The 13,206-nt window shown below is 49.8% G+C and overlaps 1 protein-coding gene across 1 annotated transcript; it reads right to left on the bottom strand.

The window, feature by feature from the left end:
* Positions 1 to 394: 394 nt before the first annotated feature.
* Positions 395 to 11,930, bottom strand: CLDN1 (claudin 1). Its single transcript, XM_035544693.1, has 4 exons — positions 11,273 to 11,930; positions 3,198 to 3,362; positions 2,887 to 2,971; positions 395 to 2,443 (listed from the first exon to the last, which is right to left on the bottom strand). Exons 1-4 carry the CDS (start codon positions 11,493 to 11,495, stop codon positions 2,281 to 2,283), a joined length of 636 nt encoding a protein of 211 aa, XP_035400586.1. The 5' UTR covers positions 11,496 to 11,930; the 3' UTR covers positions 395 to 2,280.
* Positions 11,931 to 13,206: the final 1,276 nt, after the last annotated feature.

Genomic DNA, 13,206 nt, shown 5'->3' with positions numbered 1-13,206 from the left:
AAGCACTGCTGCAACAGAGTAGCCCTCCGAGGAGGGCTGCAGCTCCACACCCCATCCCTTCCCCATTCCTGCAGCTCCCTCTCCCCTCCGAGGGATCCATCTGCCTTCTCCCTGCCCCTTCCTGCTCCACCCAGGGTGCAGCCTGCCTTGCTGAGGAGCAGACCTTCTGGTTCCTGGGCTGCAATCATAGCAGATTACTGGGTGAGTTTGTGCCAGAGGCCACAACTGCCTGACTCACTGAAGAAGATCTGTCCCCACCTACATCTGCTGTAGATACACAGCTAAACAAGCTCCATCCTGGCAGGCAGGCTCCCAAAAACCCAAGTGCCACTCCTGTCTTCCATGTACGCTGTCCAAGTTCCACTCAAAACATGAAAATGAAGCAACAGTCTGATTTTCCTTAAAAAAGTCCATTTATTGAAATTGTTTAAACACTTTATACAAGTTCCCAATACAAGCATCTGCTCCCTGGCTCAGGGTTAACGCAAATACACAAGCACAGACCTCAGCAGCTCTCTGATGTGACCTGAGCTGCCACCCCTTAAGACAAGGTCTCAAGAGGCAGCTCCTGTGCACGGGCAATCAATCCCCCATGGAGAAGTGGAAGCCTCGTGACCCAGCTCAAGTACAGGCCGACATCAGACCAAGCCCAAAGCAAATGCTTGGTTGGTTTAGTAACTTTGATTTACGTTGCAGAGAGTCAGGTCAAACAGAAGTACAAGGCTTATACGAACCACTAATGCTGTGGTTGTACATGCTCAGCCCTAGAAGCTCTCCCAGTCTACATAGGAAATCAAGAAGCCTGATGCCTCTGAACACGTACACCATTGTAAAGCCTGGTCAGAAGCAACCAGCTTCCTTCCTTAGAAAAATCAAGGCTGAGCTTTGGAGAGCTGGTACTATACTTCTAGGAATAAAAGACTTAATTCCAGCCAGCCTCACTTGTGTTGGTCAGACACTGGTGACAGACTGGGTGTTTCAGAGGAAGGGGTGGGAATCTTTGAGCTGCATTTTTCATATGTGACTTCATATGCAATGATGGCTTTATCTTTAAAATGATGGGTTTCTTCCTCTTTGGTGAGCTTGGATTAAAAGAAAATACTATAACCTTTGGGTCAGTTTCCTTGGAATTTGCCTTCATATCACTGAAAGTGTTTGCAGGGGTAAAGACAGGGTCAAATGGCAGCACATGAGGTATCTGTGGGGAAACATCAAGGAGTGGCAGTGCATTCTGTTTGGTTTAACATTTTTAGCTGTGTAAGGCAAACAGATCAGTAATTTGTAACTAAGCCCAAATGGGAACGACTCAAGGGAATAGGAGAGAGCTTGCTAAAAGGCAACCTGTAACAGACAAGGGCATACAGCCTCAAGCTCAGTTAGGTACTTGGGTGAGAACATCAGAAACAGTCACTGGCAACGCTCAGTGTCAAAGGAACAGCAGCAACAGCCCCACAGAGACACCAGCGAGAGCAGAGGGAAATATTTCTCTGCCTCTTCCCTGGCACCAGGGAAGCCTGCAGCTGCTTTGGGCATTTGCTAACTGCTGCAGTTGCAGTGTTGCTGCCGCTGGCCCAGACACAATCAACTTACCAGATCTTGTCAAAAGAGCGATGACATACAGTTAAGCCAAGCTGCCTTACGCACTACATCTCTTGGCCAACAGCACATGCATGGACAATTACAGGTTTTAGTTTAACTCACAGCAGTTTAATTCTCTGACCATTTGTCATGCCAATCTGCACAGAAAGGAAGGTGCTGAATATGATGCCAATAAAAAAGTACAAAAACATTTTAGATCTCTTCAAACATTCCCACATGTAAAGTCATTTCCCCAGATTATGTTTCCCCTCAAGCTATTGGTTTTCTCTTTGTATATATGCTCCTTTAATCTCTACACACACCACACTGGGCTCTAACTTAATGGGGTATGGGACTGAATTGTTACCATCTATTTTAAAAAAAACTAAAAAAGCACCAACATCCATCTAAAAACAGTATCATTTTCCCTTTTACTCCCAAATACTAAACTCAACCCAAGCTTGGAGGCTTCATCTTTCCAGTGGCAATACCTACAAACCTAGGCTTAGCCTTCCTCCACAGGTTGGGAGAGAAAGGAAAAAGTTATGTCCAGTAGCAAAGATGATTACAAAAATATACACATTTCTGGGAGAAGAGGAAGGCAGAACCTAGAGTCTGAACTCTGCTCAGGACAGTGGCATTGTAGTGTCCTCTCTGAAACGCTTTCACTACTAGTGCTGGTGGGTCCTCTTCCTCATTCCATTATACGTAATCCTTCCCTGTGGAGGGGGCATTTTTGGGGTAGCCTCGGGTGGGTGGATAGGAAGTTTCTCTCCGTGGGCAGGAGCAGCAGAGAAAGGCTCCCCCCAGCATGGCCAGTGAAGCAGCTGCCCAGCCAATGAAGAGTGCTGATCCAAACTCAAATCTGTGGAGAAACAAGGAAAAGTGGTATAAGTAATGCCTCCAGGTTACAGGCATGTCCACACAAAGCAGAAGGGAGCAGAAATTTATACAGAGTGGCTTCCTCCAAGGCTGCAGTTTGAAGCCACCTGAGACTCTGCTGACCCTCAGGCCCAGAGCTTTGCCCATGCCACCCAACCAAACCAAGCTCTGCAGACTAGGCCTTAAGCATTTAGTGGAGAGGAAAAACTCCAGCAGTTATATCTGTGGCAGTGATGCTGCTTTAAGTGTTGGCTTTAAACGTCACAGGTGATGAGATCTGCTCCTAATGCTTCTTCTGCACAGTAGGAAGCCAAGCCAAGTAGCTCAGGAAGTCCCCTTCTGTGTTTGGAGCCACTGCTACTGGAAACTAAACCCGGTCAACATTTGTCATGCAGTACAGTAGCGTTAAATCAAATGGGTCTGTACCTGGTGTTAACAGGCGTGAAAGGGTCATAAAAGGCCCGAGCCACTCTGTTGCCATACCACGATGTGGCCACCAATGCTGACAAGCCTGCACATGAAGGGAACACAATGCCATGCCTTATTATTAGGAATAGAGTAAATCAACAAAATCACTACAAAAAATAAGCACATAGCAGAACCAACATCTGGAATGACACTGATACGCTGCTACTTTGGGGAGATGCAAGCCTTCCCCTGCACTCTCTCATCCTATGCAGTACGAATCATTTAGGTACTGACAAATTTTATTTTTAACAGATTTGTAAGTTACCAACCTGCAATTATGAAGATGACCCCACCAAAGACAGCCATCCGCATCTTCTTCACCTGGTCATCTTCCATGCACTTCATGCATTTCATGCCAGTCACGGCAACAAATACACCAACAAGGCCCAGGAGTATCGCAGCCACCATCAAAGCCCGCGTGGCCTGCAGACTGCCTAGAAGACAAGACATTAGGACTTGAGTTACCACAAAGAAAACTCAAGGTACAGATAGGAAATTCAAATTCCTGGGCTCAGCAATCACATCTCAAAACACTGCTGTGTTGTACAGGATACAACCAGGAGATTCCTTTCTACCTTTAAGCTCCAGGGCTGTCATGCATGAGGATCAGAGGACTTTCAACCTCTTCTAAAAATGCATGGCAAACAAGGGCATGCAGCTCTTTGCAGGAAATGACCTGGGAATTGCCTTCAGACATCTTTTGTTCCCTGATCATTTGAATCCCAATTGGAAGGACATATCTGTTTATCAAAAGGAGCATTCAGATTTCGGTTCCACCTTGACAAAGCATTTAAACATGTTTTAATATGAATAGTACCATACATATGAATAGTCCCACAGCAGGCAACAAAGACCCTTTATTGCTCAACACTTCCAAAACCTGTCTTTTATACAAATACCTCAGTGCTGATTTAGATATTTTCATTTAGAGTCTTCTGTATGAGCCCCAGAGGGTTTTAAAAAGTCACAACTGCAAAAGAAACAGGCTTTTCCCAGGCAAATTAAAAACTTTTTCCCTGAAATATTTGACTTAAACACAGATAAATGTTTAAAGAGCCTCTTGTGGTTTTTAAAGAATTCGATCAAGGGATGATGCCTTCCCACAGGCAAGGGTTGTCTTAACCTGGGTTCTCAGCAGACAGACTCAATATACATCCTTATCCAGGATTTGGCTTTTTATTGACTCACCACGCTAACCCTATGTACAATAGCTACAGAATTCAGATTTTTCTCGATAACAAAGCAGAAAAAACAATGACAGAAATTAAGCCATTACTGATAAAAACTTCCAAGTGACAAAACACTGTCAGGAAGAGTAAATAGCAGTGAAATGAGCCTGAGCTTTATTGCCTGGCAAATCAGGCTTGTTTGAACAGCATGCATTCTAATATGCAGTCCTATAAAGACGTGTGAACAAACAGGGCTGGATAATCACAGGAACAAGCTCCCAGGAGCATGCTGTGACTAAGGCAGAAGTGTCCCCTGACACAGAAGATTATCTAGCAGTAAATGTGACATGCATAGCCTTAGCAAAGTATCGCCAGAATCTACTCCTGTCTGGAGCCCAAATTCTGTAGACCGGTGTGCACTTGGAGCTTGGACAACAGCAGCTGCTACTTGACTATGCTTTGCAGGAAAATTCTTCTGAAGCACAACATGCTACTGGCCTCTAGTTCCGCTTTAAACTAAGTCTGCTCTAGCCTCTACGCACAACAACTGTATTGTTCTAGTAGTTCATTAAAAAACTGAAAAACAATACAGTAAAAAGACAGTATTTAGAGCAATTAGGAAGTGACACTTTCTTAAGAAGAGTCTTGGCTTTCTTAGGAAATATCTCACAATCAGCTCAGCCAGTTGACATCTCACTTCCCTCAAAGGGGAAGGGTGATACACCTCTGCACCACCCAGCTGGTTAATCAAAACCCATCTGCTGCTTCGATTGCAGAAACCCATTTACAAAGCCATTTATCACAAGTCACAGCAGCAGTATCCAAACACATTCGTGGAAAGATTGCTCTCCAGTGTCAGGGATTGCACACTAAAAGTAACTTCTAGCTTACAGAATTTATGCCAGTTATTCAGAAGTACTTCTGCTGATGGGTCACCACCTACTGCCATACATTTAAGGCTAAACTGTATGTTACAGCAGCAGCTCTGGAGAGGCTGATGGCTGAAGACATCAGCTCATCCTTTGCATGGGAAAGTACACATCCTGCAGAGGTATGAAATCGTTTCAAGTCTGCAGTAAACCAAGCTTAGTCTTGCTGCAGAAATTACTCTTTCAAAACTTCTAAGGAGTTTTCATGAAGCTAAAAAGCTACAGAACGTTATCTTAAAAGCAACCACAAAATTAACTGTAAGAGGGGAGAGATCTCTCACCTTCAAACACAGGACAGGACAAAGAGGTTTAAGCATGGGTTCATAGGAAGATGTTTGAGAAGTTTGAGAGTCCTACCTATGAAATCAGCTCAAACATTAAGTATACAAGTATTAACTGGATGCATGCCATGACAGCTCTGCAGGAGCAGTTGAACAACAACAAAAATCAGCATCTTCCTCAAGGTAAGAAAACAGATTGTGAGCTTTTCCCAGGGCCACCCTCTCCCAGCATGGGACATCCTTGGTGCTCCTCACCCCCAGTACACAAACCCTTCCCTTACCCGTGGAAGAGAACAGAGGCGTTTAGAAAACTTGCAGCATCAGCAGAACAGACTGTTCCACTATCTCAGGAAGTTTTAAATGTGACACCACTATTAGCCAACCACCCTCCTCTTCCCCCAGACTGGCTGCCCTGTGCTCTGGGAGGCAGCACATTTGTCTGTGGTTAATGATAAAACAACCGATTAGTTATTATTTACTCATTAACAACTGCATTAATGGAAACTGCACATCCAGAGGATGAGGGAACTAGTTTAGTATTACAGCACTGTGTGAGCAACAGAGCAAAAGTCCCCAGATTACACAAACATGCAGAATTGTCTTAAGCTGCTAAACTGGGCACAATAACAACAGCAGGCAGAAGTACTCTACAGCAACTTAAATTTATAACTATATTCTGTTAGAGAAAAACAGAATTTCCCCTGCACTCCTGGCTGTAGCAGCTGCCCGAGGAGCGGGACCTGGTGCTGCCGTGCAGAGCCTCCCACACCAGACCAAGGCTGCTGCAAAGCCCAGGCTCAGAAGCCCTTGGGACAGAGCAGTCCTGCACCACGCCGGACAAACTGGCTGGACATCTACCAACAGATGTCAACAGTGTTTTGTCAATATTACCCACTATTTACTTAGAAGCCAAGCCTTTTTATTGCTAGTTAGTAACTGAGACCCGGCCTGAAAATGCCTGTAGCAAGAAAGCAGTTAAGTAAAGAGTCTTGAAACTACTGAGAAAGGTTAATAGCAAACACGAATCCTGCAGGCCATAATAAAATATCATACAAGTCCTTGTAGGTGACATAGTAGCTCTCACTTGTTCCACGCTGTGAAACTAACGTTTTATTTTTATAATTTGCTAACAAACCTGCTCTGACTTTGGGGATTTGGACACAAACTACATGATGCAGTTTTATCTGAAGCCTAAATAATGTTCCCACTATCGTTACCAGACACAGAAGCAACTGGTTAGTTACAAAAGAGAACTTTATCACCACAAGTTCGGGTTATTTTTGTCATCACATTTCCTTATTTATTCTATCAACTACATAATAGAAAAAAAACTACTGGCAAAGTGCCACAGGATTTTTGTAATGCCTATTTGTAATGCAAAATTGCTGTGATGACTCTATGTGGAGATTGTTTTCTGATAAGAATGCTCATTGACTGTCTCATTTGCATATTTTATATGGACTTTTCCTTCCCTTCCTATGGGCCTCCATGCAAAGTGATGACAGAAGACAGGTGAAGCATGGATGTTGTACAGCTCCCGCTAGCATGTGCGTGGCCAAGTTGCCCCAGAGTTACAGGCATCCCTGTAGCATAAGGAGCACGTTATACCGTGCTGAGCTGCCCCCATTTCGGCTGGCTCCACCTTGAAGAAAAGTCAGCAGCCTTCAAAGCCTTCCCATTAGGGTTTCATCAGAAAAGCCTGATCTCATCGAAGGAGCTGATTTGAGATCCTGCTGCGCTGCCGTAACAGCATATAAGCATAACTTCTGGGAGGCAGGCAAGGGACTGAAGATCTGAGCAAGTAGTAAGAGCTTCAGGGGCAACCAGCAAGACCATCACACTGCGACCAGTCTTGGCTGGACGTAGAAGCCTGCTAATGGCTTGGAGGCTTTCAAAAGCCCCTAACCAGCCCCTGCAGAGACCCATCACACCCATCACCATCAGATATCCCAGCCTGGACTCCTCCAAAGCACCTCCCCACAAGTCTAGAAGACCACACAAGAGAATTTAGGCAGGATGGAGACTCAAGCAGGGCATGGGAAGGCTGGGGAGCCCCCACTGCACATCCAGATCAACAAAAACACGTTCAGCAAGCAATAGTGGCCTTGTACTCTGCCTGCCCCAAAGCAAGCACGGTTCAGTGCCCTCCTGCAGTCACTCAAACAGCAGAGAAAGCTTATGAGTAAGGGAACACAGCACCACCGTTTCCAGATTAGTGGTCAGAGGAGACCTGGGCAGTCTGTTTTTCTACAAAACCTGCAAATTTCCTTGCTGAGAGATTTAGTGAGGGACTAACAGTAACCACAAAAGCTGCTTAGCAGAAGCTGCTTGTAGAGCAATAAAGCCAGTGTATTGCAACAGACTCCTGTCCCCTCTACAGAGAGAACACTGCACGGAACAGGAACAGCCTCGGTGGCATTCCAAGTAACCCTCTACCTTGTCAAAGCACAGCACAAATGAGACTGCTTTATCACTCAATCACAATTTTTCATGAGGCAGGAACAGGGATTGAGAAACACTGGAGCAAATTAACCCTTAACCCACATGAAAGCACACACATTATCAGGTTCTACCTGCTTACTCCAGATGAAGAGGGGTGACAAGTGATTAGGACACATTTGTCCCTCCTGCTAACTGAAAGGCCAACCTCCCAGCTCCCCCACCATCACCAACAGCAACCTGAGGATGAACCTTCCTTCCTCCCCCTCACTCCCCCCATCCTTTCCCCAACTCCTGGAACAGGCTCAGCCGGGGTGGTAAAGATGTAGGAGGGAAGATTTCATATTTCCATGATGTTGTTTGACCCAGAGGGCATCCAAACCCTTGTTTATTTTCCGAGCTAGGGCACAAACGCTCATTGTGGATGTACTAGGTTTGGTGATGAAGTAGTAGATGAGTCTCAGCTTGTCTCAAGCACAGAACGTCTCCAACCAACACCATCAACCAGGGCGATGAGTATCTGCAGCTGAAACAGCCTAAACAGGACCCTGAACACCCCCTGCTTTGAACATAAGTGGTCGGACAGTGCTGAGAACTTCCAAAGACAGACACCAGGAGCCCCTGTCCCTCCTGGCTGGTCCCATTCCTGAGACCCTGGAGGAGCACAAAGCTGAGCTAGCTCCATGGACGATGCTGGAGGGCTACAAGAACAATGCTGAGGCTGGGCAACAAAGCCTGGTTGCAAGGGTGGCTTTTGTGCCTCTATGCCTGCATGTGGCCACGCTTTTTTCCCCCCAAGCCAGCAAAACACAGCTTGAATAGGAGCACGTCCCGGCCTGACATAAGCCCTCAGCTGAATGCAGCTGTGGGAGAAGAGCCAGCATGGGTGCACTCCAGCAGCGTGGCCACACAGGGAGCCAAAGGCTCCTCAGGTGGCTAACGGTGCCTCTCAACCTTGTGCCAACCCCATCTCAGACATGCAGCATCAGCCCAAGCCAACATGGATGTATCTAGCGAAGTGGCAATAGCTAACAAATATCCAAGAGCTCACTGGCAATTTTTTTTTTTTTTTTTTTTTTTAACTGTTCCCATGACCATGAATTACTGCAGGTGAGGAGACTCAGTCTTTTTTTATGGGGAAAAAAAAATCGTTGCAGGATCTGTGTGCGCCTCTCCCATCAGTGCACAAGGCTCTGACACCTGGCTTGGGGCACTTAGGGCATATGAAGCCCTGGCAGAAAGGCACAGCCAGCGAGAAGTTTCCCTGCCCTTGTAGCTGTACCACCACAACCTAAACCAAAGCAGTAAGGGAGCTCTTACTGCACGCCTGTCCCAGGGCACAGCTGCTGAATTGGGTAAAAACTGGGGGGTGTCACACCTCCAGCCGAAACAGCATTACTGTCACTGCCCAATCCTTTGTGGCTGCACAAGACCTTGAGGGGAGGACAGGCAGGGAAAACAGAGTAGGTGTACGTCAGGAGGCACGAGTGCCTTGAAGTGGAAAGGGCACAGCCTGCCAAAGCAGGGGTGCCAAAAGCAAAAGGAGTATTTTAAAACTTTTGATGACTTTCCCAAGCAAGCAAGCATCCCCTGCTACTTCCATATTTATTATACTTCTGGGAATGTTCAGCCCCTCCCCCCTCCCCCCCCGTAGGGCCAGGGTCTCTGTAAGGGGATAAAAGGCCATTAACAGCTCAGGCTCAGTCCCCAGCACCTCACACCTGCCCTGTAGCCTTGGAGGAGCCTTCATTGTCCGCAGAACAAAGGTGAAGGGAGCAGCTGCCATTCAGCACTCAGCCCTCAATGGGGCAGGTCTGGAGGTCCTCGGGCAGGTTTTCGGGAGTCAGGCAAGGCTTGGGTCTGGTTCTACAGGCAGGTTTCATTTACAGCACAATGGGCTGCAGCCACAGCCCCCCAGGCGAGTTTACCTTTCGCAACTGATCCAGGGGGTGGCTGGAGATTCCTCAGCCCTGCTGGCATCTTGGCCCCCCACCCCCAGAGCGAGATAAAAGGCTGGAAGCTGAGCTTACACATAATTACCACTCCACCACCCCAGAGCCTGTGCTCAGCCCAGCCCTGATTATCCACAGCCCCGCACCCTGTCGGTGTGAAATGGGTGCACCGTGCTCCCGAGGGAGTAATTTGCACCTCCACCTGCTGCTGCAGGGCCCACGGGGGTTGAACGGGAGGGACCCATGTGGGATAGCAGTGCAGGTGGGGCCAGGGCGGCCAGCTCCGCTCTGCCACTGGGCAAGGGCTGGTGGCAATCGGCCTTGGGGACACTCCCAATGGTCCCTCTGCGGCGCATGCGAAACTGCGTGCTCGTTCCTCTGGGAAAGAAGGTGACCAAGCTGATAATTACTATTTTGTTAATTAGGGAGGGAGAAGGCTGATGTTCCAGGACACACTGACCTCACTGGTGTGTCCTTTTCTGGACGGGGAATGAAGGGAGGGAGATTGGGAAAGGACTTAAGGTCTGAGCAAGTGCTGTAGCGCTGCGAGCCCTAGAGCCAGCCGAGATGGGGGCAGCTCAGTGCAGACCCCCAAGTGCTGCCCCAACAGCAGGCTGCTGGCCCTGCTTCGGCGCCTCCGGATGGGAGCAGAGCCCCTGCGATCAACTGGATGGGCCAACCTGCCTAAAATCTGCCGGGCTGGAACCCAGCTCACCTGCCAGCTCTTTGATTTAAGCAAATAATAATAATAATAATAAAAAAGTCACAGGAGAAAAAGTGGCTTTCCCAGAGAACAAAATTATCCCGTATAAGAGTGCGGCAAAACTTAACAGTCAAACGCAAAAAATAAATAAATTAAAAAAAATAAAAAAAAGGATCCGTGCTGAATAGACAACTTCATCGCTGTTTTCTCGAGCTTTGCTCGCTGCTGAGCCATACCTGAACAAAGACAGCCCCTGCCGGAGTGCCTTCCTAAAGCTCTTGCAACCACGGCGCTTCCCCAGACACGCGTGGAGGACCCGATACCCCCCCCAAACACTTTCCCGAAGTTTTTTTGGGGGGCTGCGGGGCGGTCCAGGCTCCTCCCCCCCAGGTGCTGCCTACCCCCGGTGCCGGGCGCTGCGGAGCCCCAACGGGGAGGGCAGCGTGGATGGAAGGGTCTCCCGGCGGGCTGGGACACCCCCCGCCCCCCCGCCCCCAGGGACAGGTGGGGATGTGGGAGGGGGGGGGCTTCAACATGGCAGAGACACCTTGAGACCAGCCCCCGGCCGAGCACCGGCGGCAATAGGAGCCGGAGGGGCGAACCCGACGGCCCCCCACGGGGCGGACAGAGGGTGGGGGGACCCAACGGGACGGGCACCCCCGGTCCCACCGCTTCAACCCGAGCCCCGACAAAACCAGCCAGGGCTTAAGGTGGGAGGAACGACCCGATGGGACCGGCACCCTCATCCCCTCCCGGAGGGTCATCGGGATACAGGGGGTGACCCCGACGGGACGGGCACCCCGCAGCTCCTAAACGCCAAAACCCCGACGGGCCGCGGCCGAGCAGCCCCCGTACCCCCGCCCCGACTTACTCTCCAGCTTGAGCAGCGAGTCGTACACCTTGCACTGGATCTGCCCCGTGCTCTGCATGGCGCACGACATCCACAGCCCCTCGTAGAGCGCCTGGGCCGTCACGATGTTGTCCCCCGCGTAGGATGCCATCTTCCACTGGGGCATGGCGGTGCTGATGATGATGCCGATCCAGCCCAGGAAAGCCAGCACGAAGCCCAGGAGCTGCAGACCCCCGCTGGCCATGTCTACGCGGGGCTGCTCCGCACCTGCGGAGGGTGACAGCGGAGGGGGGGGGAACACCCAGGAGAGCGCAGCCGGCTCCGCGCAGCGCACTGGCACCCGCGCAGCGCCCCGCGCAACTTTTAAAGCCGCGCAAAAAGCGCCCCCTGGCGGCCCCGCCCCGGCCCGGCGTGGGACACCTCGGCCACCACCCCCAGGGGTGCGCTGGTTGTGTTCGTGGGTGTCCCCACCGCTTACTGCTGGGGGTCCCCGGGGGGTGAAGCCGCCTCCGGTGCCCTCCACAGTCGGGTGGTTTTGGTGGGGAATGGGGCAGGGGGAGGTGGGCTGTGCCGCTCACCCCACTCGTGTCCCGTCCCCGTGCAACCCCAGTGCTGCCAACGTGATGTGAAGGTGGGGGGAATTTCCCACTGGGCACAGAGCACGTGTGGGAATAGACTCCTGAGGGGGAAGCACTGGAAATTCTCTGATTTTATAGGGCTTTCCAGGAGGCAACTGACCAAACCCTTGTCATCTGGGTACAAATGCTGCCAAGTCCCTCAACCCAAAGTCTGGGATCTGCCATCCTAGTAGGGACCATGTGCTGTGCCTCTTGGCATTACTGGGTCTCTTAGGAGCAGAAATTTCACTTTTTGAACGCCTCAGTGAGCCCAGAGACTTAAAAAGGTTTATTGAACAAGGGGATTACAGACCAGGAAGGAGTGTCCTCTTTCTCAAGCATGTATTTGTCTGGCTGCTATAGTTTCCCTTTCTCCTACATGAGTATTTGAATACTGAGAACAGGTGGGGTGAGGAAATAGTGTCTCCTGCGGAGAGGAGCACATGGCGGGGCTGGGTGGTGCTGCCTGCCTTTAACCCTGGGCTGGAGGGACCGTTCAGCCTGGACCTGCTGTAATTCGGGGCTGTGAAATAAACAGGTGATAATTACTGATAAAGGTCCTGCTGGAGGTGGGGATGGGGTTGTATTGTTTTGACACCGTGGTTTAGTGCGTTCTGATGACTTAGGAGATTTTGCTGGAGCTGCTTCCTGGGGTTTGCAAGCAGACAAACAAACAGGCTCGTGATTACCTGACCAGTACTGCGCAACGAAGGGGGGGGGGTCAAAGGGGAGAAAAGCTACTGCAATCTGACCGCACCGGGCAGGGACAAAGCCAGGCTGGCTTGCTCTCAAAGCACTTGCAGCTGCCGGTCCCCGGCTTCCACGCAGCAGCAGCACTGCTGTGATGAAATCGAGCCTCGTTACTCGGTAGCAAACTTTTCCAGTCCTGTCGTTTTTCACTCGCATAGGAATTAGGCAGCTATGATTCTGTAGCTGAAGGAATGGTGTTTTTCTGGGTCTCTGTGGGCCCCGGTTTTGTAGATTTGGGAGCGAAGAAGAGGGAAACAGCAAAGTTTTCCTTGGCAAAGAAGAGAGAACAAAGTAGCTGCATCACTCTGCACGTTCATCAAAACCCTGCTACAGGGAGCAGAAAACCCAGGGAGGTGCTGGCTCCTGGAGCTGCTCCCTGGGAGAAGCAGCCCCTTGCCTGATGAAGAGGCACGGCAGAAACCCACGCTAACCCGAGGAGAGCAGGGTTAGAAGTGTCTGGATTTGATCATTGATGTCTGGGTAGTCATATCAGCCTGATAACGTCTGTCTGCAAAGGACTGTGTACTGTTCCTAGGTGCTTCACAGCCCTGAACTGACTCACCCCATTCCTGACCATCCTGCCACCTC

The sequence above is a fragment of the Cygnus atratus genome, chromosome 9 (genome assembly GCF_013377495.2).
Source record: "Cygnus atratus isolate AKBS03 ecotype Queensland, Australia chromosome 9, CAtr_DNAZoo_HiC_assembly, whole genome shotgun sequence".
Classification (NCBI taxonomy): domain Eukaryota; kingdom Metazoa; phylum Chordata; class Aves; order Anseriformes; family Anatidae; genus Cygnus; species Cygnus atratus.
Note: the sequence above shows the minus strand (reverse complement) of the source record. Positions and strands in the feature narration are given on the sequence as shown.

What these genes read in the sequence shown, in the direction of transcription:
- CLDN1 (XM_035544693.1), bottom strand. Translation starts at nt 11,495, where the DNA reads ATGGCCAGCGGGGGTCTGCAGCTCCTGGGCTTCGTGCTGGCTTTCCTG. An exon ending in CTCGCTGCTCAAGCTGGAGA is followed by an intron (nt 3,363 to 11,272) that starts GTAAGTCGGGGC and finishes CTTGTCTTCTAG; the next exon opens with GCAGTCTGCAGGCCACGCGG. An exon ending in GGTCATCTTCATAATTGCAG is followed by an intron (nt 2,972 to 3,197) that starts GTTGGTAACTTA and finishes CTTCATGTGCAG; the next exon opens with GCTTGTCAGCATTGGTGGCC.